The 26,309-nt window shown below is 53.7% G+C and overlaps 8 protein-coding genes across 8 annotated transcripts; 6 read left to right on the top strand and 2 right to left on the bottom strand.

Moving 5' to 3' along the window:
* Window positions 1–1,077: 1,077 nt before the first annotated feature.
* Window positions 1,078–7,662, top strand: PKS1 (polyketide synthase; the record flags this gene model as incomplete). The annotated part of the gene is made up of 4 exons (XM_056218438.1): window positions 1,078–1,355; window positions 1,406–7,200; window positions 7,253–7,563; window positions 7,618–7,662. The coding sequence occupies 4 exons, from the start codon at window positions 1,078–1,080 to the stop codon at window positions 7,660–7,662; spliced, it is 6,429 nt and encodes a 2,142-aa protein (XP_056067703.1).
* A 2,989-nt stretch (window positions 7,663–10,651) lies between these two features.
* On the top strand, window positions 10,652–11,408 carry PRF1 (peptide chain release factor 1; the record flags this gene model as incomplete). Its single annotated transcript, XM_056218437.1, has 4 exons — window positions 10,652–10,677; window positions 10,727–10,849; window positions 10,905–11,016; window positions 11,070–11,408. The coding sequence occupies 4 exons, from the start codon at window positions 10,652–10,654 to the stop codon at window positions 11,406–11,408; spliced, it is 600 nt and encodes a 199-aa protein (XP_056067702.1).
* Window positions 11,409–11,804: 396 nt separating this feature from the next.
* FPR1 (FK506 binding protein proline rotamase rapamycin-binding protein) lies at window positions 11,805–12,270 on the bottom strand (the record flags this gene model as incomplete). Its single annotated transcript, XM_056218436.1, has 3 exons — window positions 11,805–11,832; window positions 11,886–12,009; window positions 12,081–12,270. 3 exons carry the CDS (start codon window positions 12,268–12,270, stop codon window positions 11,805–11,807), a joined length of 342 nt encoding a protein of 113 aa, XP_056067701.1.
* A 740-nt stretch (window positions 12,271–13,010) lies between these two features.
* On the top strand, window positions 13,011–15,792 carry N0V89_009686 (uncharacterized protein; the record flags this gene model as incomplete). Its single annotated transcript, XM_056218435.1, has 3 exons — window positions 13,011–13,412; window positions 13,471–14,208; window positions 14,257–15,792. The coding sequence occupies 3 exons, from the start codon at window positions 13,011–13,013 to the stop codon at window positions 15,790–15,792; spliced, it is 2,676 nt and encodes an 891-aa protein (XP_056067700.1).
* A 548-nt stretch (window positions 15,793–16,340) lies between these two features.
* On the bottom strand, window positions 16,341–17,943 carry SPT10 (the record flags this gene model as incomplete). The annotated part of the gene is made up of 2 exons (XM_056218434.1): window positions 16,341–17,372; window positions 17,416–17,943. 2 exons carry the CDS (start codon window positions 17,941–17,943, stop codon window positions 16,341–16,343), a joined length of 1,560 nt encoding a protein of 519 aa, XP_056067699.1.
* A 1,001-nt stretch (window positions 17,944–18,944) lies between these two features.
* N0V89_009684 (uncharacterized protein) lies at window positions 18,945–19,256 on the top strand (the record flags this gene model as incomplete). Its single annotated transcript, XM_056218433.1, has 1 exon — window positions 18,945–19,256. One exon carries the CDS (start codon window positions 18,945–18,947, stop codon window positions 19,254–19,256), a length of 312 nt encoding a protein of 103 aa, XP_056067698.1.
* Window positions 19,257–19,371: 115 nt separating this feature from the next.
* N0V89_009683 (uncharacterized protein) lies at window positions 19,372–21,142 on the top strand (the record flags this gene model as incomplete). The annotated part of the gene is given in 3 exon segments (XM_056218432.1): window positions 19,372–19,774; window positions 19,794–20,207; window positions 20,256–21,142. The coding sequence occupies 3 exon segments, from the start codon at window positions 19,372–19,374 to the stop codon at window positions 21,140–21,142; spliced, it is 1,704 nt and encodes a 567-aa protein (XP_056067697.1).
* A 772-nt stretch (window positions 21,143–21,914) lies between these two features.
* Window positions 21,915–25,063, top strand: N0V89_009682 (uncharacterized protein; the record flags this gene model as incomplete). The annotated part of the gene is made up of 8 exons (XM_056218431.1): window positions 21,915–22,029; window positions 22,081–22,100; window positions 22,156–22,192; window positions 22,248–22,315; window positions 22,364–22,743; window positions 22,874–23,353; window positions 23,902–24,204; window positions 24,289–25,063. The coding sequence occupies 8 exons, from the start codon at window positions 21,915–21,917 to the stop codon at window positions 25,061–25,063; spliced, it is 2,178 nt and encodes a 725-aa protein (XP_056067696.1).
* Between the last annotated feature and the right edge of the window lie 1,246 nt (window positions 25,064–26,309).

Raw genomic sequence — 26,309 nt, 5'->3', positions numbered from 1 at the left:
CGCCTTCAAAGCCTCTCTGGCCGAACCATGCTGCAGGCCGCTTTGCCGATGTCCCAAGTATCAAAGACTAGTTATGACGACTCAGCAAGGCAATGCTATTGAAAAATTCTAAGCGTGCACGATTTGAAGAACTGTTATGGCACAAGCACGCGTAACACCCTGTCCAACCTGAGCATTGAGTGCTGCGCAGTGACTGCAGCTGCATCTCAACTTGGCTGCCGAACGCCTTTAACAAAGCTTCATCACTTCCACGGTTCAAGGCATTCACTATGCTCTAATCTGTATTTCGTCTAAAACCTGATGTTGGCTGACATAACTGACAGGTCGTCACTATGGTCGAACTCCACAGCCACCCCGGCTTATGGGGATCCGATTAGTTCACCCGAACTTCGAGACAGCGCCCTGACAAGACGATGTTCCCACGTCTCACCTCTCTAATTGCTATCATCCCTGACGCATGGGCTAAGCGTCTTGAGCGGCTGAGTATCCCGTCTAGCCCGGGCCGTCTAGCAATAGCCGTGGATGCTCTGATGGACCAGTCCCATCTGTGCGCGCCATCAATCCTTGGAATCATGGCTGCCCGACTAGGGAAGGATTGACCACTGCTCCACTTTGATCCTCACGTCAACATGCTGCTGCTCTACATCGTCCGGCGGTGCATGAGCCCCGTATCAGTGCTCTTACACATCCGGTACCGAGGAGTGGGCTTGCAATCGCACGATCTCAGCTAGGCCACAGCCCTGATCGCTCTGAACTTTCACAAGCCTACAAATATAGAGGAATCCCATTTCCGTCAATCTATCAAACAGCTCGTTCCTGACACAGTCTCTTGGTACTCTTTTTTACGTGTCAGCAATCACCCGCTCTCTTGGGTTTTATTCACATTTTAAGAGGCCCTCCTTCATTCGAGAAGTATCTGACCGGAGTCATCGTTGACCTCACCGTCCTCGACCTTGGCGCTCATTGCCGTCCCTGTCGGCCTGAGATCCGGGTATAATTCCCTACATTGGCATTGTCCAGTCTTGTCAGAACTGCTTCTCTTCTTTGTTAATATACCCCACCGGATCGACCGCCATAATGAACGCTTTGATCTTCGGTGATCAGACTGCAGACCAGTATGTGCTTCTGCGAAAGGCTGTCACGTGGAAAGACAATGCACTGCTCAAGACATTCCTGGAGCGCATCAGTGTTGTGCTACGAGAAGAGACACAGAAGCTGCCGCGGTCGCAGCGAGAGCAGATACCAGACTTCCTCACGGTCGGAGACTTGGTGGAAGCGTACTACGCCACGAGCTCAAAGGTCGCTCAACTCGAGAGCTGCATGGTGACAATAGCACAACTAGCGCACTACATCGGGTAGGTTGCAACCCGACGGCATCTGATCTGAACCGGACTGACTGTTGCAGCTACTACGGCGAGAACCTCGCAGAACTGCCAAACGCTGCCAACACAAGAGTACTCGGGCTGTGCACTGGTGTGGTCGCAGCGTCTGTGGTTGCGTCCTCCAGGAGCATAGGTGACCTGTTGCCGCTCGCCGTCGAGGCTGTTCGGATCGCCTTCCGCACGGGCACCTGCGTCGGCACGGCGGCGGAGGCAATCGACGGCTCACGCGACAGCTGGTCTACGATTGTGGCAGGAATCTCCGAACATGCGGCAACGAGTGCCATGGCGGACTTCCACCGCGAGCGCAACATGGCCGTGGCGGCACAGGCCTACGTTAGCGCTGTTAGCGTGATGGCCATTACCGTCAGCGGTCCACCATCAACCACCAAACGCCTCTTCGCCGAAGCAGATGCCTTCAACAACACCACCCGCGTGCCCATCCCCGTGTACGCGCCTTACCACGCGCCTCATCTCTACAGCCATGCCGACATTGAGCGCATCTTGAGCGGCCCATTGGTCGAGCTCTTCAAGAACGCGCGCCCTCATGCACTCGTCCACTCGGCCTCGGATGGCCGGTGCCATGGTGCGACCAACACGCTGGATCTCCTCCGAAGTGCTTTGAGCGACGTTCTCCTCGAGCCCGTCCGATGGGACAGCCTGTTGGAAGAAGCAGTCTCTCAGATCACGAGCGTTAGCAATGCCGAGGCGTCGGTCTCCGCCGTCGGTGTCACCAACGTCGTGAACAGCCTTGCCTCCGCCCTCAAGGCTGGCGGCCAATCTTCCGTCAAGGTCCGCGACCACACTGCTTGGGCCGTCAAGTCCGAACACTCCAAAGGCCGCACACAAAACGACAAGATCGCCATCGTCGGTATGGCTGGGCGCTTCCCTAGCGCTGCCTCTCACGACCAGCTGTGGGAGCTGCTCGAGAAGGGCCTCGATGTTCATCGCGAGGTGCCTTCTGATCGCTTCGACGCCCATGCTCACTGCGACCCTTCTGGAAAAGGGAAGAACAAGAGCCACACTCCGTATGGCTGCTTCATCGACGAGCCAGGACTCTTTGACCCTCGTTTCTTCAACATGTCGCCTCGCGAGGCCGCCCAAACCGATCCTATGGGCCGACTTGCCCTCACGACTGCTTACGAGGCTCTGGAAATGTCTGGCTATGTACCCAACCGGACTCCCTCCAGCAAGCTTGAGCGTATTGGGACCTTCTACGGGCAGACTTCAGATGATTGGCGTGAGATTAATGCCGCCGAGAACGTTGACACCTATTTCATCACTGGTGGTGTGCGCGCTTTCGCACCTGGCAGGATTAACTATTACTTCAAGTTCTCTGGTCCATCCTACAGCATCGATACCGCCTGTTCATCATCTCTCGCCGCCATCCAGCTTGCTTGCACCTCCCTCTGGGCTGGTGACTGCGACACTGCTTGCGCTGGTGGCCTGAACGTCTTGACAAATCCTGACATTTTCTCCGGCCTGAGCAAAGGTCAGTTCCTGTCTAAGACTGGCAGCTGCAAGACCTACGACAACGATGCCGACGGCTATTGCCGTGGTGACGGTTGCGGTACCGTCATTCTTAAGCGCTACGAAGATGCCGTCGCAGATAAGGACAACATCCTTGGATGCATTCTCGGAGCTGCTACTAACCACAGTGCCGAGGCTGTCTCGATCACCCATCCCCACGCTGGCGCGCAAGAGTACCTCTACAAGAAAGTGCTTGCTAATGCCGGCATTGATGCTCACGATATCAGCTACGTCGAGATGCACGGAACTGGTACTCAAGCAGGTGACGGCATTGAGATGACTTCAGTCACTAATGCGTTCGCGCCGCGCAACCGCCAACGCAAGCCCGAGGAGACTCTCCACCTTGGTGCCATCAAGGCAAACATTGGACACGGAGAAGCGGCCTCTGGCATCAACTCTTTAATCAAAGTCTTGATGATGATGAAGAAGGACGCTATCCCTGCCAATGTAGGTATCAAGGGCGTCATGAACAAGACTTTCCCCAAAGACCTGCTTCAGCGCAACGTCCATATCGAGACTAAGCAGGTTGCCTGGCCCCGCAAGGGCGCTGAGAAGCGAAAGTTGTTTTTGAACAACTTCTCCGCAGCAGGCGGTAACACCGCCATTGTGATGGAGGATGGCCCTTTGCGCGAGGTTCCTATGGCTGTTGATCCTCGCAGCCTTCAAACGATCGCCGTCACTGGCAGGTCGATCGCCTCGCTTAAGAAGAACATCAACAACCTGATCCAATATCTTGACCAGCATCCTGAGACCATGCTTACCAGCTTGGCATACACGACCACTGCCCGCCGCATTCAGCACAACTACCGCGTTGCAGTCTGCGTAAACGACATCGACATGGTCAAGGCTACCCTGCAAGCACAGCTGAAGGACACCTACAGCCCCATCGCAATGGTGCCAACGAAGACAGCTTTCACCTTCACTGGACAAGGCTCTCAGTACACCGCTCTTGGGAAGAAGCTTTATGATGAGCTAGACACCTTCAAGGCAAATATTGAGCAGCTCGACAACCTTGCTCGTCTGCACCAATTCCCATCATTCATCCCTCTCTTGGACGGTACCGATGTTGCTACACTATCTCCTATCGTTATGCAGCTCGGTATGGCCTGCATTCAAGTCGCGCTTTCTCGTATGTGGGCTTCTTGGGAAGTTAAGCCCGTCGCTGTGATTGGTCACAGTCTCGGTGAATATGCTGCTCTTCACGTTGCTGGTGTGATCTCCGCCAGTGACATGGTTCTGCTTGTCGGTCGTCGCGCACAGCTCCTCGAGCAAGAGTGCACCGCTAATACCCACGGCATGCTTGCCGTGAAAGGCAGTGTCGAAGCCATCAGTGAGGCTCTTGGCAGTTATATGACCGAGATTGCCTGCATGAACGGTCCCGAAGAGACTGTCCTCTGTGGCACTGTGGAGGTTGTTGACTCCACGAACGAGAAGCTTGCCTCAAAGGGCTTCAAGGCGACCAAGCTGAACGTGCCATTTGCCTTCCACTCCGCTCAGATTGAACCCATTCTCGAGAAGTTCAAGGCTTCTGCGGCTTCCATTGTCTTCAACAAACCGGAGGTGCCAGTGCTGTCGCCTCTGACAGGAGAAGTCATCCGTGAGGTTGGTGTCATCGGGCCCGAATACCTCGCCCGCCATGCGCGCGAGACCGTCAACTTCTGGGTCGCCCTTAACACCGGGAAGGACCAGAAGGCTTTCGACGAGAAGACAGCTTGGGTCGAGATTGGTGCTCATCCAGTCTGCAGCGGCATGGTCAAGTCTTCTCTCGGGGCGTGGTCGCCCACTACTGCAGGATCACTGCGCCGCAACGAAGATCCATGGAAGACACTCACCAACAGCATCACCACTCTCTATCTATGCGGTGTAGCATTCGATTGGAATGAGTACCATAGGCAGTTCAACGATGCCCAGGAGCTCCTGGAGCTCCCCACATACTCGTTCGATCACAAGAAGTACTGGCTCGACTACCACAACAATTGGACTCTCACCAAGGGCGAGGCTCCTCGTGTCGCTGAATCCAAGGCCATCGAGGTAGCGCCTGTACCCGTTGCTTCCAAGCTTTGCACCACGTCTTGCCACTGTATCGTTCGCGAGGAGCTTCACGCTAACTCCGGAACTGTTGTTATTCAGTCGGACCTCTCCGATCCTAAGCTCAAGGCTACAATCAGCGGCCATCAGGTCAATGGCAATCCGTTCTGCCCTTCGTCGCTATACGCCGATCAGGCTATGACGGTTGCGGATTACTTATACAAGCAACTGCGCCCCAACCTACCCACTCCTGGCTTGAACGTGTGCCACATGGAAGTAACAAAGGGCTTGATTCCCGAGTACCCTGCCCCTCCTGTCGGACAGCATCTCCAGATCGAGGCTACGGCCGACCTTGAGACCAATCGAGTTGAGGTTAAGTATCGTACTGTCCCTGCTGACGGGTCCAAGGTGCTCGCTGAGCACGCTTTTGGTACCGTCAAGTATGAAGATGTCAACGCTTGGAGGGAGGATTGGTCCCGCATCCAGTTCATGGTGCAGAACCAGATCGACACTCTCACGCACAAGCTCCAGACCGGTGCAGCACACAAGGTTCTGCGCGGCATGGCTTACAAGCTCTTCAAGGCCCTAGTTAACTACGCCGACAATTATCGGGGCATGGAGGAAGTAATCCTGGATGGCAAGACAACCGAGGCAACCGCGGCTATCAAATTCCAGACCACCCCAGCAGACGGCGAATTCTTCTGCTCACCGTATTGGATCGACAGTTTGGCTCACTTGTCAGGCTTCATCGTCAATGCGTCCGATCATCTTGACTCCGACAACTCCGTCTACATCTCTCACGGTTGGGGCTCCATCAGAATCTCCAAGACCTTGTCACCGGAGAAGAAGTACCGCTCTTATGTGCGCATGATGCCTCAGCCGAACAATGTGTCCGCTGGTGACGTCTACATTCTTGAGGGTGACGAGGTCATCGGTATGGTCACTGGCTTGAAGTTCCAGAACATCCCACGCCGCGCTCTCAACATCATGATGCCGCCTCCTGGAGCCGCAAAAGCTGGCACTGGTCCCGTCAGGGCCGCCCCTGCCAAAGTCGCTATTGCAGCTCCTGCTCCCGCAAAGGGCCAAAGCGCCCCAGCTAAGATCTCCGCCAAACCCGCCGCCAAGACCAAGGCTGTCAAGGCTCCCAAGCAGTCCGCCAACTCTATCAGTTCTCGAGTTATGAGGATCATAGCCGAGGAGACTGATGTTGACATGTCGGAGCTCGTCGACGAGGCTGCTTTTGAGAATCTCGGAGTTGATTCACTCATGTCCCTCACCATCTCTGCCAAGTTCCGTGAGGATTTAGACATGGATATTAGCTCCACTCTCTTCATCGACTATTCGACTGTCGGCGAGATGAAGAAATACTTCTCTCATTACGATGGTGGGGCCCCTCTGCTTGAGGATGACGCCGATTCCGACACCACTGAGGAGACCTCGGACATATCGACTCCCTTTGAGGCTGGTGTAGCTAGCACTCCTGCTAGCTCCGCCCCCAGTGAATCCGGCGATGTCAAAGTCACCGAATCCTTCGAGGTTGTCGATGGTGACGCCAGCCTTGCTCGCAAGATCGTCGCTCAGGAAATGGGTGTGGAGGTCTCTGAGATCACCGACAAGCTCGATCTCTCCGAGATGGGTATGGACTCCCTCATGAGTCTTACCATTCTGGGCGCGCTCCGCGAGCAGACCGGCATCGATCTCCCGTCTGAGTTCCTAACCACCAATGTCACGATCGAAGACATTGAGAACGAGCTCGGCATGCGTCCCAAGCCCAAAGTCGAGGCTACTGCCAAGGTTACCTTTAAGACCCCGAAGCCCTCCAAGCCCCAGCTCGCGGAGGTCAACAAAAAGCTAGAGAAGGTTGTCGATGTCACAAAACTTCCTCCCGCCAACTCTGTTCTGCTCCAGGGTAACGCGAAGGTCGCCACGAAGAAGTTCTTCCTCGTACCCGACGGCTCTGGAAGCGCCACCTCCTACATTTCCATTCCCAATATCTCTCCCGACATGGCCGTCTTCGGGCTCAATTGTCCGTTCATGAAGTGTCCCGAGAAATGGACCTGCGGTGTTGAAGGCGTCTCTGCCCTCTACTTGGCCGAGATCAAGCGCCGTCAACCTCAAGGCCCTTACATTATCGGCGGTTGGTCCGCAGGAGGTGTCATGGCCTACGAAGTCGCTCGCCTGATCGTTGAATCTGGTGAGAAGGTCGAGAGCCTCGTCCTCATCGACGCGCCTTGCCCTGTTGCGCTTGACCCTCTTCCCGCCCGTCTCCATATCTTTTTTTGACCAGATCGGTCTGCTGGGAACTGGTAAGCCAGGGGGTACTCCCAGCTGGCTACTACCTCACTTTGCATCGGCCATCAAGAACCTCAAGGACTATGACCCAGTTCCGATGAACCCGAAGATTGCACCGCCTGTGCTAGCCATCTGGTGCACTGATGGCGTGTGCCCCAACCCGGATGATCCTCGCCCTCCCCCGGGAGAGGGGGAAGACCCGGCGCCCATGAAGTGGCTCCTCAACAATCGTACTGTTTTCGATGACAACGGCTGGGCACAGCTACTGCCCAAGGAGAATTTCGAATACGCCGTCATGGGCGGCAACCACTTCACGATGATGAAGGGTGATCACGTAAGTCGACCTCACTTCTACTACCTTCTCGATTACAATGCTAATGACGCATAGGGAGCCACTCTAGGCAAGCTCATACAGAAAGGATTGAAACTGTAATGGTCGATATCTGATGTTGTCGACAGTCTGCATGCATTTCATTTGTTCAAGCGTTGAACCTTGGAATGTGGGCGTTTGGTTTGGCTTATAACATCACATGCATCACTTTTTTTTCTCGTCAGTGGTGCGGGGGGCCATGTAGTGGGTGGGCTGGCGTTCCTGTCCATAATCTCAGCGTTGCACTTTTTCCTTTGCTTTATTTTAGTGTCTATTTGGCGTTATGCCTCATTATGTGTACACGACTATTTCCTTAGACCAATACCAAGAGACTAGTTCACAATACTGCTTACTATGCTCGTATGTGCGAATTGCTTGCTTGAATTATTATTGACAAAGATACCTCTGTTCTCTAGTTACGATTGACATGTACAAGATAACACTCGGTAGCACGGTCACCCTGAGGGTCACTGCACTGCAATCAACCTCCCTCGTACCCTCTTCCTACCGCCAGCACGCCAGCTACTCTATACCTACGTCGATTTAGGAACGTCCAACAAGGCTTAGGTCATAGGGCTGGTTACGGAAGGCGGCGGGGTGTCAGGTCATGTATGCACGTCATGGACTCTCAATTGCATAACAGCGCCGCAGAATCCGGGTACTCATAACGTTTTGAGTCAAATAAAAAATGGTGGTAGCTTCATGAATAGGATTAGTGAGCGGTCGTGTGCTGCGAAATTTACAGAGGCGGGGATACAGAAAGGCAAACAATATCGGAGTAAAGGGGCTGGGAAGAGCAGGACCACGCAAGCGAAGAAGAAGCATCAGTCGAGCACATCTCATGCTTCGACGACATGCACACACAATGATTATGAAATACACTATTCCATAATTATATTCGCCTATCGCTCGTGGCAAAGGCACCACCTTGGCAGCCCTTCATCACACTGAATGCTTCAACGCTCGCCATCCTTTGCGGCTGCTGCCTTCCGACTCCCGATGCACCAATATGCGACCGGTACGGGCCTCCGACCTGCAGGCATCCGAACCTTAGCAGCTTTACCTAGCCTTGCGATTCCCCGGACTCCCACATATCGCATTTCCTTGGTCACTGATCTCCTCACACTAGCCAAGCTTCGCCATCGAACCCAAGTTCTGAGGCCGCAATGTACAACTCGACTGTTCCGGCCTAGACGAGATACATTGCAGTCAATCGTGGCGTTACGGAGCTGTCCCCGAATATTGACTGCAAGCGCCAACCGCGAATGTGGTTTCTCAGGAACCGACATAATCGGACGCACGCGAGAGGGATCGATGTGAGCTAGGTCAAAGGCAGTGAGCTCTAGTCCGATGATCTTACCATGCTTGGATTGCAAGCGTAAATCTCCAGGTAGCCACAGTACAACGATCGTACCTCGTTCGGAGGTGCCATCCTGATTCGCAACTCGATAAACTTGCTTTACGATGCTATCAAGTTCGAAAGTTCTACGGTCTTCCTGACGCCTCAAAGCAGTCCAATTGGGTTGCCGGGGCTAACCGTCATCGCACGTGGTAACGAACTGCAGACACAACCGGAGCCGCAGGGCTCCGCGTCTGAGATCTGGAGATGCAGAGGATGCATGATCTCAATCTTCTTAAGCAATTGCAGATCCAAGGACCCAGCCACAGCCCCCTGACATGTGCAAGAGGTCTGTTCAAAGTTGTGGTTGAGGCGGGGCAGTGACAGCCACCCTAATGCGAACCCTGTCAACGGCGCGGCAATGGATGACAGCAAGAACCACGGTTCGGGCTACAGCGCGCCGAATCCTGGTGTGGTCATTTTAAAATAACTTTGTGATCGAACTACCCCCCTCGCAAACAGCGTCCAGCAACAAAGATCGACTGAGGAGTCGACCGGTGTGAGACTATTGTGACTATGTCCGCGAAGGATTGCTCAAGACGAATGAAGTTATTCAATCTGTGTAAGGGACGCAGAACATTGAAAATCATCGAGCAAATCAAATCAACGTAGAGGAAGATTCCGATATAACGCGCATCGCGCCACAACTATGCGTGTCATCTCTTAGCTGTGCCTATCGTTAAGTGTTCGCGGGTCCGCGGGAATACCATTTGACTTCGCTCTGATGGCTTTTCGAGGTTAACAGAAAGCACACACAAGCAAACAAGAGGGTCTGCTCTTGTAGATGCAGTCACCGCGTCCAATGAGCAAAAGAAGAATCGAGATCGGCGGGCTCGGGCTGTATGTAGATGCAGGTTCGGACAATAGGTGGAGTCCCGGTTAGAGAGTATAAGTGCGCCGTGGGACGCAAAGCTAGCTTCTTTCAGCTCCGATTATCTTTACGATGAGTAATTTTTGATTTCGTAATGAAAGATAGTGCACCCGGACTAGACGTGGGATGCTGCAGTAGGGCTGATGCCGACGAAGATAGACGATTCCCGGCTAAGAGAAAGGCTATGCAGCATGATGATCTTCAATACTGCGCTACTTCAGCTCGTAGGTAGACCCTTCGTATATGCGAGTCCTATCTAGACCTATCGCTTGGTTTATAAGTTCATGCGCAGGTAGCTCTCGCAAGCGCAGAGCGTACTTGCGCCGCTGATGCACAGGCAGCGACCTTTTCGGCTTGTTCTGGCTAACCGGCAGCATCCTGTGGGGAGCCTGGGGCATCGCGGAACTTTTGGAGATGTCATGCACTGGAGTGATGTGTTCATCTCCACAGACGTACAGGCGAATGAAGGCTCAGTGTTGAAAAGCATTAGAGAATGTTGGGCCGAGGGTGGACGCCCGAGGCAACATCAAGGTAAGATTGCTGATCCTTGTCGAAGGGATATTGGTGCGATATGCCGTCATCAGGGATTGGGTGAGACTTGAGAGGACGGAAGACTACCGAAGTCGAAGGGCGGAGCGGAAACCTTGGCAACTCTGCCAAGAGTATGAGTATGACTAAGGACACCTGCAGACCCGTGGACTGCCCCGCATCACGTGCAATTTCTGTTCGAGGCCTCGATCTCGTCACTATTGCTTCGTTATTGCAGCGTCGCAGACTTCGCAATGACGACCGCGCTGAAGCCAGGCAGGTAAAGAGCCCTAAGATGAGACATTGTAACCTTCTGACCCGGTTATCAGCAGAGATGCGCCTACCAATCCGCGCGGCATTCCCGTCGCACCCTTCGTCGACCGTGTAGAAGACTATGTTACCAACCGATCCGAGGTAGAAAGCACGATCAACAGCTTCAAGGAGATGATATCGTGAGCCAGACCAACTTTCACGAATGAGAACGTTTGGCTTATGGCTTGGCTTTAGGAAATATCAGTTCATGGAGCAAAACACACAGCGACGCGCTGCAGGACTCAAGGATAAAATCCCCGACATTCAGAAGACGCTGGAGACTGTCCGGTTTCTAGAAGGCAGAAAGGTACTCAATCTTGCGTACAGAGCCGAAGAAGCAAACACTGACATTTCCCACAGGCCGACGCGGACCCTATCGAGACAACCTTCGAACTTAACGATACACTGTTTGCGAAGGCAGAGGTGCCACCTACGGGAGAGGTATACCTGTGGCTAGGAGCGAATGTCATGCTAGCATACCCTATACCAGAGGCCGAGCAGCTTCTCAAGTCCAAACTCGACACCGCGAAGAAGAGCCTAGAGACTTGCGAAGAGGACATGGAGTTTCTACGGGAGCAGATCACAACGCTGGAAGTGGCATTCGCGCGAGTATACAATTGGGACGTGGCACAAAGGAGGAAGGAGCGTGAAGCAGGGGAACCAATAGAGGACAAGAAGGGTTCATCGTCGAAGGAATGAGGTGGACATGCAGTACATTTGTATGCCCACATTCGAAAATGATCTTCGTTTGAATGGCGTCTGTCTCGTCCGGCCCTCCGTGTCTCCACAGGCTAGGTATTTGGGGACTATTATGTGATCATCGCACGAGCAAGCTCAATGGAGGAAGCTGAAAAGATCACCATAGATGATTCCAAGTGTCCGTGGAGGAAGTAAGTTTCGCGAGTGGGCAAGAGGTTCACAAAAGCGCAAAGGAATTTCACGTCGCAGAGCGAACAATGTACTTTTGGTATTGAAGGCTGCAACGACCGAGGCCAAATTCAGCTGCTATGGACCTTAGGCAGGCCTTAAATGCAAGCTTTTCATCGAGTATAGATCCCTTTCTGATCGGCATACAGATCAATGAGCGAGAACCGCTTAGTTGATGTTCTGGAGCTCAACCTCGCTGTACAGTTATTAGCATCCATCCTGGACATAGCACATGAGAAGAAGAATTACAAGATGAGGTTGGAGTTCTTGGGGATGAGGCCAGGAAACTCCTGGTTGCCGTATGCGTAATCGCTGGTGATGTCCAGCGTCGCCTTTTCGCCGAGCTTCATCTGCGGGACACCCTCATCCCAACCTGCTCTTGTCAGTTTCTGTTCCCAAAGGGTCGCGTTCATGGCCAACCAGAGGACTGGACAGCAAACTTACCCCTGATGACGCGACCAACGCCAATGGGGGTCTTGAAGGGGCCGCGGCCGGGCTTCTGGGTGGAGTCGAACTCCTTGCCCTTGGATCCGTCGGCGTTCTTCAACCAGCCGGTGTACAGCATGGTGACGGTGTCACCCTTCTGGGGCGATGGGCCATTACCCTCGGAGATGGTGGTCTTGGTGACACCCATGGCTCTAGCGGTCGTGTGGAAGAGAGCAGAAGCGGTACGGGGTTGGAGTGCGCGTGCAAGGTTGGAATTGGAGGTTCGCTGGAGGGATTTGATGAAGGAAGACATGGAGGGGTAGCGGGGAGATAAAGCTGCTTGTCGCGGTCGAGTGTGGCGGGGTAGCTGAGAGCTGCAACACTACGCTAGGCTCGCCATGCGCACATCGGCGTGGCTGTGTACGCAAGTCAGATGCAGATGGGCCTATGGGAGTGACGCGAAATTGCGCGATCAGCGTGAAACAGACGCAGCGGCATCTCGCGGACCTTGCTTCGAGGCCGGCTGTGGTCTCCGATCCACCTTTCTGAAGAATCATGCGCGACCTGTGAAGACAGTGCAGCACGCCGGGTGCCTGTGCCCAAATCGCCAAATCGGGCCAGTGTGGAAGCCACGCTCAGGTATCGAATCGGTCGTGCAAATGCCCTGTTCAAAGAACAGGCACTGAACCGTGGCGTCACCTGCAGACGCCATGTCACGTGAATTCGCGACGGCCGGGGCAGCCGTGCACTTGCATGCGACCTCCGCATTCACCACGGCACCACACTGCGCACGCATTGGCACGCATACCAATTTCCTTTGCCGGCATACGCTCCCACCTTCTCAGCGACCCTGTCGGACGCGCGTGTGCTCGTCATGTAGCCATGACCTGCCCGCTGTCTTCGTAAACAAAGTACTTCGACGACTGCCAGGCGGGGCCCACGGCCGCCATGGACCATGCGACGCTCGTCTTCGCCTCCGTTTTCCCCGTTCCTTCGCTCTCGCATACGACGCCTACACCTGTTGCGACGCCCGACCTCGGATACACTGGGACCGGAGCTTCTTTCGGTAGTCCACACGTTGCCAACAATGCGGGGACGCAACAGCGCGCTGTGCGGCGCAGCCTTGCGTGGAGCACAGCAACGCGCTTTCTGAGCTTGCCGAGAGATCTGAATAAGGCCCCAATAGGGACACAAAGACCACCAGACGTTGAGGACGCACTCAGCTATCTGCTGGTTGGGGAAGGCACCAGCCAGGACGGTGAAGAAGGCATTGCAGATTGGTATGCCAACGAGGCACGGTTACACTTTGCAAATCATGTGAGACAGGGTCTGCTCGAATCCTGGGACAAGGTCTGCATCTACATCAGAGGTTGAAGCTGAGGCTACTGTGCTGACCCACAGTGTGTAGGACATTGAATTGAGCAATGCCTGGCATGTCCTCGAAGACACCCAACAAGTGCTCCAGCAAGTTCAGGACCTTTACTCCCAGCCTTTCCACGACCACTTACTACCGTTCGTACAAGAAGCCGCCGCCAATATCACGATTCGCGCCAGTACGTCCTCCGATAACCTTGAAGCCGAGACGGTTAAAGCCGCGAAACGCAAGTTTGAAATGGAAATACATGCTGTCTTTGCGCACAGTCTCCCTGCAAACCGATTTTCGAAGACGCTGAGCTATATGCTCTATGATGCAGCATGTAAATTATTCCGAGTTCAGGTACGCCATGACGGCATTGTACAGGGCGAAACCGAGCCTATAGATACGAAGAAAGTACGCCGACGGATGACGCTCTTGTTGATTGGCCTCAAGGGGGTCGGTTTAGGACAAGATGAAGCTCAAAGAGCGTTGGCGTATGCAATGAATAAGCTCCTGGATACTTATATCTCAAGCCATTATCTCAAAGTAGATTGGTACTCTAAACAGTCCGTAACAGCTCAATTACGCGTATGGATCGAAAGTGGATTCATTCCCTTAGCCGAACTCGTCTTGGAGTGTCTAGAATGCGACCCTGCATCCATACCACCGCTGCAGCGGAAGCAGTGGCAAGAGATGGCTTTGGCGAGACTCGGCCGTGCAAGGGTCGAGGACCTCTTCGACTTTGTCACCAATTGGGACCGAAGTTCAGGCGCTATATTGGACCTTAAGGTTAGTAAACTTGCTCAACAGCCTTAGAACTTGATTCATCTGCCTTAGGATTACCTTAGACTGGACGGCGCGAAAGAATACCTCAAAGGCAATTTCTCCCGACAGGTTTCTCGACGACTACTGCATCCGGGTGCGACTACAACATACATTCTGAATGTCTACATCTTTATAATCCGTGCATTCCACAAACTCGAGCCCAAAGGTGTCCTGTTACAGAGCGTAGCACGACCCATTCGGAAATATCTGAAGGAGCGAGAAGATACTGCTCGCATCATCATATCGAGCCTGCTCATCGACCCGAATGATGGAAACAGTGTCAAGACGGCATCCGCTGGAGAGCTGTCCTTTGAGGTCGCCAGTGAAATGGCAAAACCATTTGCACATGCAGAAGATGCTGACGATGAGGCAAGCTGGAACGATATGAGCTGGCAGCCTCCACCATACGATGCATCTCCTGAGTACAGAAAGTCGAAAGTAGAAGACGTCATTTTCTTCCTCTTGACGCTGTGGGATCGCGACGACTTCATAAATGAGCTGAAGAATATTTTCGGTGATCATCTGCTGAAATGCCAGGATCCAGAATTTCGTAAGGAGATTCGTCTTCTCGAGCTCATCAAGATCCGACTTGGCGAAGACAAATTGCAAGCATGTGAGGTCATGTTACGCGATGTCCTGGAGTCAAGGCGCATCAATGAAACCATTCGAAGAGCCAGCGACCAAACCCAAGACCAACCTTCACAGACGCCCGAAATTCTCGATCCAAAAACGCCACGACCGCGTCGCGCAGCCACCTCCACACCACTTGTCAAACCTCCGCCAGGCCCAGCACTCAGTGCGCATATTCTCTCATCCTTTTTCTGGCCCATACTCCGCGACGAAACTTTCCGTGTCCCCGCGCAGATCGAATCACTACAGCGTGACTATGATACTCGCTTCGAGCGCATCAAGGGCATGCGCAAGCTACGCTGGATGAACGCTCTGGGCGAAAGCCGTATCACTCTAGAGTTCGACGACCGGACCGAAGACTTTGAGCACTTGACGCCGTGGCAGGTCAGCGTCATATACGCTTTCCAGTCACAGCCCGGCGAAGAATGGGCAGGGAAAGGAAAAGGGAAGGCGAAGAGCGAAGGTATAACACGAAGTGCGGAGCAGCTCGAAGAGATGCTTGAAATGGACGATTCGCTCGTGCACCAGGCACTCGCGTTTTGGGTCGGAAAGTCTGTCCTCCTAGAAGTGTCACCTGATGCATACACGGTCATTGAGCGCCTGGATTCTTCGACCAAAGACTCCGATGCTGCGGCCGCAGCGCAGGAGCTTGCTGAAGTGCAGGCTGCGCAGTCTACGACGGTCAAGTCGCAGGCTGATTTACTAAACGAGAGGAAGGATGTATACATGAGCTTCATCATTGGTATGCTGACGAATCAGGGGAATTTGCCTGTCATGCGCATTCTGATGATGATGCGGATGATGGTTCAGGGGGGGTTTCCATTTGGTGCTGAGGAGGTGAAAGCGCTGTTGACTGAGATGGAGGGAACTGGGAAGGTAGTACCGCTTGGGGGCGATGTTTGGGGCATCAGGAAGTGAAACGCGTTACCGGGCCGTCAGGATGGACGAAAGGACCATGCGACGGATGAGGTAAGCAGTTGTGTTATCAAGGAGATTGGCGGTAACACTCCTAAATCTAATCATACACCAGTCTTGCTTCTTGGCAGCATGCAGTGGCTACCCGATTCCTCGGATAACGCGTGATCATGACCCCATGTATGTCTGCCAAGGGCAGTGCAGGATAGCCCGAGGTTTAACTCGAACTACTTGATAGCAGCCTCTCTGGCATATGAAACATTGCCACTCACTTGCAAATTTCGACGATCATAAGATGGCTCAATATTCTATCCCCTTGCTAAGAGCATTCGCTGTCTCAAAGTTGTTGATGTACGAGACTGCTCCTTCCGTCTTTTAGCAAAGTATAAGTCGGTTGCAATCCTACCTGATCGCTAGAATGCATAACAGAATCTTCTTGTGCAGTGCAGGCAAAGCTTAGCGTCTGGATACTGTCGGCCTGGAACTACATTTCCCATGGCAATAGAACCATACTAATCGATCCACCACGGCATGTGCGTGAGCTAGCGGCATCAAGCGCTTGATTGTTTCGCGTACCCGGCTCGCGTCAATCGTCGGCGGAGCTCTTCACGGGCGGTAGGCGCTCGCTCCACGGTACCATTCATAGTCACACCGTCCATCGTTCGCGCGTCAAGTCCAGGCACGTCCGTTGCTGGCAGATCCATATTCGGTATTTGTGTCAGGGGCTGACCAACATTGTGGCTTGCGTTGAGGAACGGTGACGGCGGTAGATTCTCCAGGTTCAGCGAAGGCGTTACGCCATTCATGAGTGCAGGGTCAACAGGCAGATCGAAGTTGCTGTGTTGACCGCTAAAGTCGTAGAAGTCTTGGTGTGTTGCTGCTGCCTCCATCTGAAGCTGGGTACTGGGCGAATTAGATCGCTCAAGTGGTCGGGGTGGCGTAGGTGGTGCAAATTGTTGGGGTAGCGGAGGTGTTGTTTGAGAGTCGACCGACTCTTGTTGTAGCTGTGTTGCCCATCGTGTAGGCTGTCCAGTCCGTAATCTCTCGATGGCAAGACCTTTGTTCATCTCGCTGCACTCCGGGCAGTTGCGGATGACCTGGCTTACAGTTTCTTTGATGCGTACCCAGTGGAATGACTCGGCTATCGTAGCTGTGGTTTTATTGATGCCTCCGTGGGCTTTGTGGTGCACATCGCGGGCGATCTCGTATTGCCGCTGAGGATCTGAAATCACCTCTTTGCCCTTCAGCATCAGTCGTTCTGGCCCTGCTGAGCTGGCGGGATAGAGCTTGTAGTGGGTTGCAGCACTACGCAGCCGACTCTTCTCCGCTCTATCTGCGCCGTGTGGATACTTTCCATTCTTGAGGTAAAAGCGAATCTTGTCGAAGCGTTCTTCCGAGACAAAGTCATCGTCTTGACCGAGGTCTCTACCATATATGATGGCATCGACAAGTTCGCCCGGATAGGACTTGAGATTGCCACAGCCTTTGACGCGGCCAAGTCGCTTGAAGCCTAGTGCATCCCAGATTCGACAGGAAGCAACGTTGGTCTCATAGACGAGGTTGAAGACGGAATAGGTGTAACCCTAGGGAGATTAGAGATGCGATGGCACTCTGCTGGGTACTTACCAATTTGGGGGCCCAGTCTAGATATATCTCACCCATTAGACGACCGACGCCACGGTTCCGTGATGCGTCGGTGACCAAGAAGCCGCCATTGCACACATGGCTTGAGCGGCCCGGGTAGTTGGGCTTGATGTAGAAGCTGCCGAGGCATTCCCTCTCCCAATCGCAACCGTTACGGGCCATGTCGTGTATCTGGCGTCCATCGTGTACCTCACCGAGCAAGACGATGGCTCCGAAGACACCGAACCAGTAGGGACCGAAGTTGTCGAGCGGAAGCGGATCGACGATGGGGTAGGTGTCGCCTTTTTCGATCTCGCGGCCTAGCTGGTCGCAAAGGTAGGCCAGTAGGGTTATAGGGACTTGGTTAGGGGCGGAAAACGGTATGACGGTGGCAACCGTGACACGATCTCGCAAAGTCACCTGACGAGGAGCGACGCCGACAGGCAAAGGGCCACCGGGCGGCGGGTATGGCAGGTTGCCCGACGTTCGCAAGATGACGGGCGCAGTCGGGTCTTCCAGCGTTGCAGGCATGGCCGCTTCCACGCTGGTTGTATCCAGGTACCTTGCCGCAGCATTAGTGTTGAGCGACGCAGGCAGGGCGGACGGAAACGCTGAAGGGCAGCGCCGTCAACGTGCGAGTGCAGTCGTGACGAGGGAAAATGGTGGCACTGGTATGGATGGGGGCGACTTACTCGCTACGCGGGACCACAACTACTGAAGAGGTGATGCATCGTGCGGGACTGTTGGCGGCGTGCGGTGGACGATTCCTGGCGAGCCAATCAGGTGCCGGCAGCCGCCAAGGCAGGTCGGTAAGCTAGATGGGTACAGCGCTGTCTTTGATGGGGTTGTGTTGGGTATAGGATCAGGGTAGCAGAGTCGGAGTCAGGCAGGGTAAGCGTTGGCATAGGATAAGGGCTTTGGACTCTCTTGCTTGAGGAGTTTACCGCTTTATTTGATGAGTTTTGGTAGAGACAAGAGGGTGAAGGAGGTGAATCACGTGCGGTGCTAGACACCTGGGCACCTGGGCAGGGCTCCAGGGCTCCAGGGCTTATTCAGCTGCACGCCTGCTCCGAGTGTCGGTATTCCTGGGCCTGCCCGATGGCTCCCACTGCATCGTCGTAGTACTCAGCAGTCCTGCAGAGTACCCAATGCGGCATCCCCGCACAAGCGCCATCCTCCTCACGTGCCTCTCCACGGACCTCATCCACGGCGTGCACGCAGTCTTCGGGGCCATCCATCTCCCCCGACCCACGGCTGCACGCAATCTTCATGGGCCATCCATCTCCATCGATCCACCAAACGCAATCTTCATGGGCCCCGGCTGCACGCAACCTTCATGGCCGACGTAGGCAGCTTGGTCATGGCGTTAGCCTGTGAAGTCATCGCCCAGCCTTCGCTAATTGGTCGTGCCAGGGCGAGAACAAGGACGGACGCAGGCTAGCAACCAGCCGGTAGCAACCACCCGGAAGCGCCTTCTCGCCCCAAGAAAGTCAACATGATACTCATCCCTTGATCGTCGACTGAGCATCGCCATGGACAAGCTGAAGGTGAAGGCGCGCTCTGCCCGCAACAGAGTCGCCGAAAGCGCGTCTCGGGGCGACGGCAGAGGCTCGCTCGCCCATCCGCACTCGGCCCTCCCTCCAGACGACGCCGCCAGCACCGCTGCCGTCAATGAGGGCTTCCTGGGCACTGCCGCGCGCGACTTTGCCGTACCCACCGACCAGCCTGTACACCAGCCCGTTGTCGAACCTCCTACCTCGCTGCAGTCGTCGGTCGACGCAGGTACCCCCGTCCCCACGCCGCGCAGCAACAATGGCAACCGCTCCCAGCCCGCTTCTGCGTAAGAACGACTACATGCTCCCTTGCTTGCTCCTTCTGACAGTCGCTGACTACTCAACTAGAGGAAGGAACGGACGCGCTCGAAGCAATTCCGCACCGCACCGCCGGCCCCAAGTCGGCATGCGCCAGTCGAGCATAGGCATTCGCCGGATGCCTTCAGCAGGCGAAGTGCAACATGCCTACGCCGCCAAGAATGCGTCCACAAACGCTCTGCAACAATCGACGACGCGGCTGCCTGCGCTCGAGGAAGACGTTCAGCTAGAGCCCATCAACACAGGCTCCACGACCTCCACCGAGTCCGACGGCCCGCGGAATGAGCCCAACATGCTCTCGCGGGCTACCAGCGCCGTCTCCGCCAAATTGGCCTTCTTCAAGAGCAAGAAAGGCAAGGAAAAGGAGCTTGACAGTGCACAAGACTACCCGCCGGCCGCACCTGGGGACCGGCCATGGACCAACTACTCGTCCAACATGGTCGACGTCTTGGACACACTCGGTATGCTTGACCGCAATCTGGCCAAAGCCTGTTTTACTGACAAAGACAGACCCCGAAGTACAGACTCTCACATCCCTGACCAATATTCAGAACTCGCTTTTTGTTCCCAATCTAGGCAGATTTGTGAACCGTAGACCAACCTACGTTATGCAGCGCGCACCAAGTGAAAGGGAGAGCCTCGAAGATATCAACCGCATCCTGGCGCCTGTACAGGAGTCACAGCAAGTATCGGAGGCTCCCGGCTTGAAGCGCACCCAGACTGAAGGTACAATGGCTACATTGGCCACCATTGACTCGCGCATGAGTGATTCCCGCTATGCTGTACTTCCTCACGGCACAACGCTCGACGGCTGGACAAAGGAGGACAAAAAGGAGTTGAATGACCACGTGAGACACATGCTTCACTCGCGAAGATCGAGGTTCAAGCGTTCCATGAGGGGCTTCGGGCAATATGTTAGACGACGTAAGCCATCCTCTGATGCCTTCCGGACCTGTTGACTAACGTTTGCAGCACTTGGCTTCCTGGTCACTTTGTACGCCACATTGATCACCCTATTTGGTCTCGCGTGGGTCCTCTTCCTGATCGGCTGGATCAACGTCGGTGGCCGGCAGATCTACGTCGTCCACATCATCGACAGCGTTTTGGTCGCCCTATTTGCCGTTGTCGGTGATGGTCTCGCTCCTTTCCGCGCCATTGATACGTACCACATGATCTATATCGCGCACTACCACCACTATACTTGGTCTCGTCGAAAGAAGGATATGCTTCCCAGCCTTCGTGACCACAATGATCTACCTGCCAACAACGCTCCCATGGCTAGTCGCAATGGCACCGACCCCGAGGATCCCGAAAAGCAGTGGGAGTTCACGGTGCTTACGCCTAAGCAGCAAGCCAAGCTAGAACACCATCAAACCAAGTTCTGCAAGTCTCACTCCTTTTACAAGCCTCACGAGACAGACACGCACCACGCTTTCCCATTACGTTTGCTGGTAGCTATTGTCGTGCTTTTGGATTGCCATTCATTGCTGCAGATCTCTCTTGGTGCCGTCACTTGGGGTTGGTATTACAAGATCAGGCCGTTCGCCGTTACTACGGTGATTCTCTGCTGCTCCATCACCTGCAACGCTGCAGCCGGTCTTCTCATCACAATCGGAGATCATCGGACTAGGAAGAAGGACGTCTTGGAACGCATGAACAGGCAAGAGCTGACGGAAGAGGCAATGCACCACATAGAAAAGAAGAGAGATAAAGAGAGCGAGAGCGAGAGGGAAGATATTGAGGAGAGCAGCAAGAAGGGACGAACGAGCTTACATCTTCATCGGCATCGGCAATCGGAGGAAAATGGCACGAACAGGCAGCCTAGCAAGGAAGAGCCGGCACAAAGTGCGTACCCGTGAGCCTGGTGCAACTCCGAGGTACATTGAGGCTCTTGCGCATGTAGGACTCTATGAGTTGAGATTTTTAATTATATCGTTTCAGCTGCCCAGCATTTTCCTCATTTCGTGCGAGAGATTGAGCCGACCTGCTGCTCATAGGCGCGTTTGTGTGATCTACCGGGATACAGGGTTCGCGGGAGCCGGGACCAGACGCCATGGAAGCCTGTCGCGAGTTTCCCCATGCTCACGGAGTATTGGAGGATGGCTTCAGAATGGTTGCATATGCGCTCCACCGTGACCGGGTTGAGCCTTGTCCCGTAGATCATGCGAGTCCACTCGGGGCCTCCGCACATACCCCAGGATTCCGAGACCCTGAGCCGCGGCTCTCCACGACTCATAAGCCTGCAACAACTAACGTAGCCACACTTGACAGCTGTCAAATCATATGCATCGCTCCCGCCTTGAGTCAACGATGATTCATCGGTGGTCTCGCACGGTCATGAAAGCAGCCGAAACCAAGACCGAAGGATCATTGATCAACAATGCTCTCTCGCTTCGCTTGTACTATGTAGCGTAGCGTCCTGTACCGCGAAGGGATACGAATGCAAATGGCACCCTCGCCTCGTACCTTCCCGTCTGGCAGTAATGAACGCGGGAAATTTTCAGGCCGTGCTCCTTAAAAACGATTCACGATACATGTACACTCAGTTGTGCTCCCAGTATGGTCGATCAATAACCTTTTTCCTCTTCATCTGACCGGCATGTTATGTGATATCTGAGTTATCCGTGCAACATGGCTGTGGATCTACTTATCCTCTCCATCGTTTTCGTTTCCATCACAGTGGTGTCCATCGCCATACGGATTTTCGCACGCACAGTGATCCTCAAGCAGATTGGCATTGATGATTGTAAGTTGATCAGATCAGTTCCGTGAATGCGCTCTGCTGACACGTCCGCAGATCTGATATGTATTGGGGCAGTGAGTTTCCGTTACTCTTCTTGCGTGGATGGCTTTGACTCAGGCGCTGTTCTAGGTCTTTGCTATAGTGTGCTCGGTCACTCCCATAGCGGGTATGCAGATCTTACACGATGCTGAGGTATTCCCCTGTATGCTAAAAGATTCCAGCACTGTCATACGGCTTGGGCCGCCCAACAGCAGAGCAGAAGCCTGAACAAGTCGCCCCCTACCAGAAGGTATACCCGCTCGCACTGCGAAGATTTTCAGTTCCTGATCGTGCATAGCTCATCCTCACATCCTCAGTCACGTATAGCGTTTCCGCAACGTTTATCAAGCTTTCTCTTTTGTCCTTTTATCTTCGTCTCTCCAACGGGCCATTATTCCTCGCCCTCGTATACGTCGTCATTGCCATCGTCATCGGCTTCGGCATTGGCAGCGTCGCGACCGTTCTTCTCCAATGCATACCGCTGTCTGCATTATGGGACGCTGAGGTAGCAAAAACTGCACATTGTATCAAAATCGTCGATTTCTACTATGCCAACGCAGCGATCAATCTTGCCGCCGATGTCACGATACTCTTTCTCCCCATCAAGATTTTGTGGGGACTGCATATGCCACTTCGACAGCGCATCAGTCTTTGTGGGCTCTTTGGTCTTGGTGGACTGTACGTTTTTCCTTTCCTGATCCGAATCTTCATCAGAATACTCCCGTTCCCGATCCACTGTATACCGAAAGTACCTGCAGCAATGGACGTCCCACAAGGCATTGCAGCCATAGCTGACTACCCACTTCAGAGCATGCGTCGCCGGCATCATCCGTCTTACCGCGCTCAAATCCCTCCTGTCCTCCACCAATCCCACCATCAATGTCGTCACACCACTGAATTGGTCCTTCATCGAACTCAATACCGCGATCTTCATCGCCGGCGCACCTGCGTTCAAAGCATTCCTGCGCCATATCATGCCCACGCTCCTGGGGTCTTCGTACAGCCCTACGGGTGCGGCGAAGTACGGCTCGACTAACAAGACGGGGTCGAAGCTACGAGCGACAAAACACAATAGCATACCTCTGGGCAGCATGAGTAGCGATGCGAACGGGTCAAAGTGGGTGAAGAACACGGCGGTAGTAAGCGGTGGCGCAGTGGAGAACCGGGAGAGGGAGAGAGAGAGGGATAGTGATAATGACAGCCAGGAGAACATTCTGCAAAACTATCATGGCATCTTGCAGGAAGTTACAGTGTCGGTCAAGTCTGAGAGGAAGAGCGAGGAGGGGAGGTCAGTGAATAGTGGAAAGGTAGATTTCTGAGAGGGCCTTTTATGCACTATTCCGCCTCTGCCGAATGGAGTAGTTCAACATTTTCAATCACTGTGGCCGAAGGAAAAACTCGGACATAATAACGGGAAACGCTATGCAAGATGCTGTGACAACAACAGGAAGATCAAGTAGAAATGCATACCAAAGCTCGAAGCAACGCTTACGATGACATTGACGCGAGAGTCCAAGTGGACCCTTCGACCACGGATTGAGCGTTCTCGTCCGAGTCATGTTGAGCACAATCCGCTTGCGAACTGCGCAGATGTGCCTGACGATCGCCTGGGTCACACTGCAGATCAATCATGGTGCATCAAGGACACTGAGTCGGATTGCACTAACACCAAAAGAGCTAAAGCATGCTCCCCGCGGGCCCCACATACCAAGGAACCGAACTCCGACCAACCAACTGCTGACCGACACCAGACCTCTTTTGACCCAGTCACCACTTGGAAGCGGTCCTTTACACTTGGCACTACTGAAGGCCTCACGGCTCGAGCTGAACATACAGTGGCCAATTTAGCCCGCGTGCGCTCACCTCAAGAGGACGAGAGCTAGCGGCGTGGGAGCGTAAACCGCCGGCCTCGAACACGCGAAGCCTCGTGACAGGCCGGCGAAAGTTCACTGTGGGACGTTTGGAAGAAGTACCGGCAGGCAGGAGAGCAATGTCTGATCTGACCTTCACATTCGGATCGAGCTATGGTTCCGGGTCGAGCATTGGCCTTCGGAAACGGCCGAGAACGGCGTATGAGGAGGCTACTCTGAAGGCCCCGAGCAAGATCGATGACAAGCGGGTTGCAATCAGCGCTTTGAGGTCAGTCAATAAGGCAAAGGTTTTCGATCGGAACCATTCTCGACAAATAGTGACTATCGGGCTTGACGGCTAACGCTCCTACAGACTAGACTGCGACCTGATCACCATTAGAGTCGGCAAAGATGAACCCAAGAGGACTTTCAATATCCATGTGGACGTCATCAACGACCACACGGACTACTTCCGCAGTCACATGAACTTCAATCGGACCCTGAACGGCGACGGTTCGACAACAGACAATGCGCCCGTCATCGAGCTATCAGAGCACGACCCCGAGGCCTTCGCACTCTGGCGCACTTGGGTCTACACCGGGAAACTTGCCATACTCCCCGAGACCCCGTTCCCTGCGGATTCCGTGGATGAACGAAGCGCACACTATGCCGTGCTAGCTCATGCGTATACCCTCGGCGATTATCTTGTTGACATCCCCTTCATGAATGCCATTGCAGATGTGTACGTCCTCAATGCGCGGGGCATCAACGGCTCACGCGCGCTCTACCCGAGCAATGAGGAGATTGGTGTGCTGTACGATGGCACGAGCCCCGATAGCCCGGTTAGGAGGTTCTTGGTAGATATCTGGATGTACAGGGGCAAGGCTGAGTGGTTGGACAGGGAAATGGAGGAAGACGTTCTGCCGAGGGAGTTCCTAGTAGAGGTACTGGGGGAGCTGTTAAAGTTGAAGAAGATGAAGGAGGGAGAGACGATGAGTCGGCCATGGAAGATGACGCATGAGCAGTACCATGATCAGAGAAAAGTTTTGCATGGTTCGGTGAGAGATCGTAGGGCGGATGCTACGGTGTATCATCAGTGCGAGCACAACACGGACATTTCTAGTACGTGTCTGTTGGATGCAGAATGACAGACTTTGTGAGGCCCGAGGTAAATATTCCACAATGACCATGACAGTGCACGCCTAGAACACCCTTAAACACTATACCCTGTATCGAAAACCTTGTTCGACTCCATAGCCAAGCGCTATTCCAAGTTTATGTCGGCAGGTAGCATTTGTGGTAGGCACGAGAACAAAGTCAGGCAAAGCCAAAAGTAGATCCTCTTCATTTGATAACTGCCTGGGTTGACTCAAGAAGCTATACCAAGTACCAATCTGTACGTCAACGCTTAGCCAGTAGTGACATGGGTTGCTGCCTGTGCCCTTCTGCTCAGGAGGTAAGATCGTAGAGTTTTCTACTCGAGGCTGCAGTCATGAGCGTAGCCAAATAGGTCGTTCACAAATTAACACAAGTGACCGTGCCACGTGCTTCAAGTTCTGTGCGCTAACTATCGAGTGAATTGGGCTTATGAAGCAGACGAAGTCCGCGTTCATACTCACACACAAAAAGCCGCACGAATCACATCTTCTTATGGCATCTGGACCAAGGAGTGGAGGATCAACGGCGGAAGAACTCTATTTACGGGAACAGATGCTCTGTACGCGTAGCATCAGGTTCTCGAAATCTACATGCAGACTGAACCAATACTAGCAAACGCACGGCTTCTTTACGGCCAAGAAAACACCTACGACGTTATCAACAAAGACGTCAGGAGGAATATAACAAGCCCGTTGGCAAGGTAGTCAGAGCCTATCTCGTACGCTGGACAAGCTCAACAACGTATGGATCACTGCCTTGAAATTGGAGGATCCAGATCGGGACTCAAAGCGCTCATATCCTCGGATACACAGATGGTTTTCTACACAGGAAGAAGGCACTAGAGAACCTGCTACAACAAGTGGACTTCAACATCACAGCGCATACTCTATAGCTTTGATGCTTTGAACAGTGTTAGCAGGAAGTGTCAGGAATATCAGATGCATGTAGAACCTTGACGGACGATGTAACAATGACTGGCAAAAGTTACCCGTTATCGCAAGATAGAGCACTAAAATAAACGTTTGGTTATGACCATAAATCACCTTTCCTCTTGTACCGGCTTTCACACGTTTCTAAGTTTCACGGTGACAATGCCTACAAAGCACTCGTATGCGAGTTACAAAAGATCTCGCCTCGAGAGGCATATTGTTGGCTGATCTTGATAGTTTTACAGTAGGCGCGAGAGAGATGAAGAATGCAATCCACACTTGTGGCAGATTGCTACATTTAAAAAGG

Source organism: Didymosphaeria variabile, assembly GCF_027946475.1.
Source record: "Didymosphaeria variabile strain IMI 356815 chromosome Unknown scaffold_7, whole genome shotgun sequence".
Lineage (NCBI taxonomy): Eukaryota > Fungi > Ascomycota > Dothideomycetes > Pleosporales > Didymosphaeriaceae > Didymosphaeria > Didymosphaeria variabile.
The sequence above is the reverse complement of the archived record's forward strand: the minus strand, read 5'-3'. Positions and strand labels throughout refer to the sequence as shown.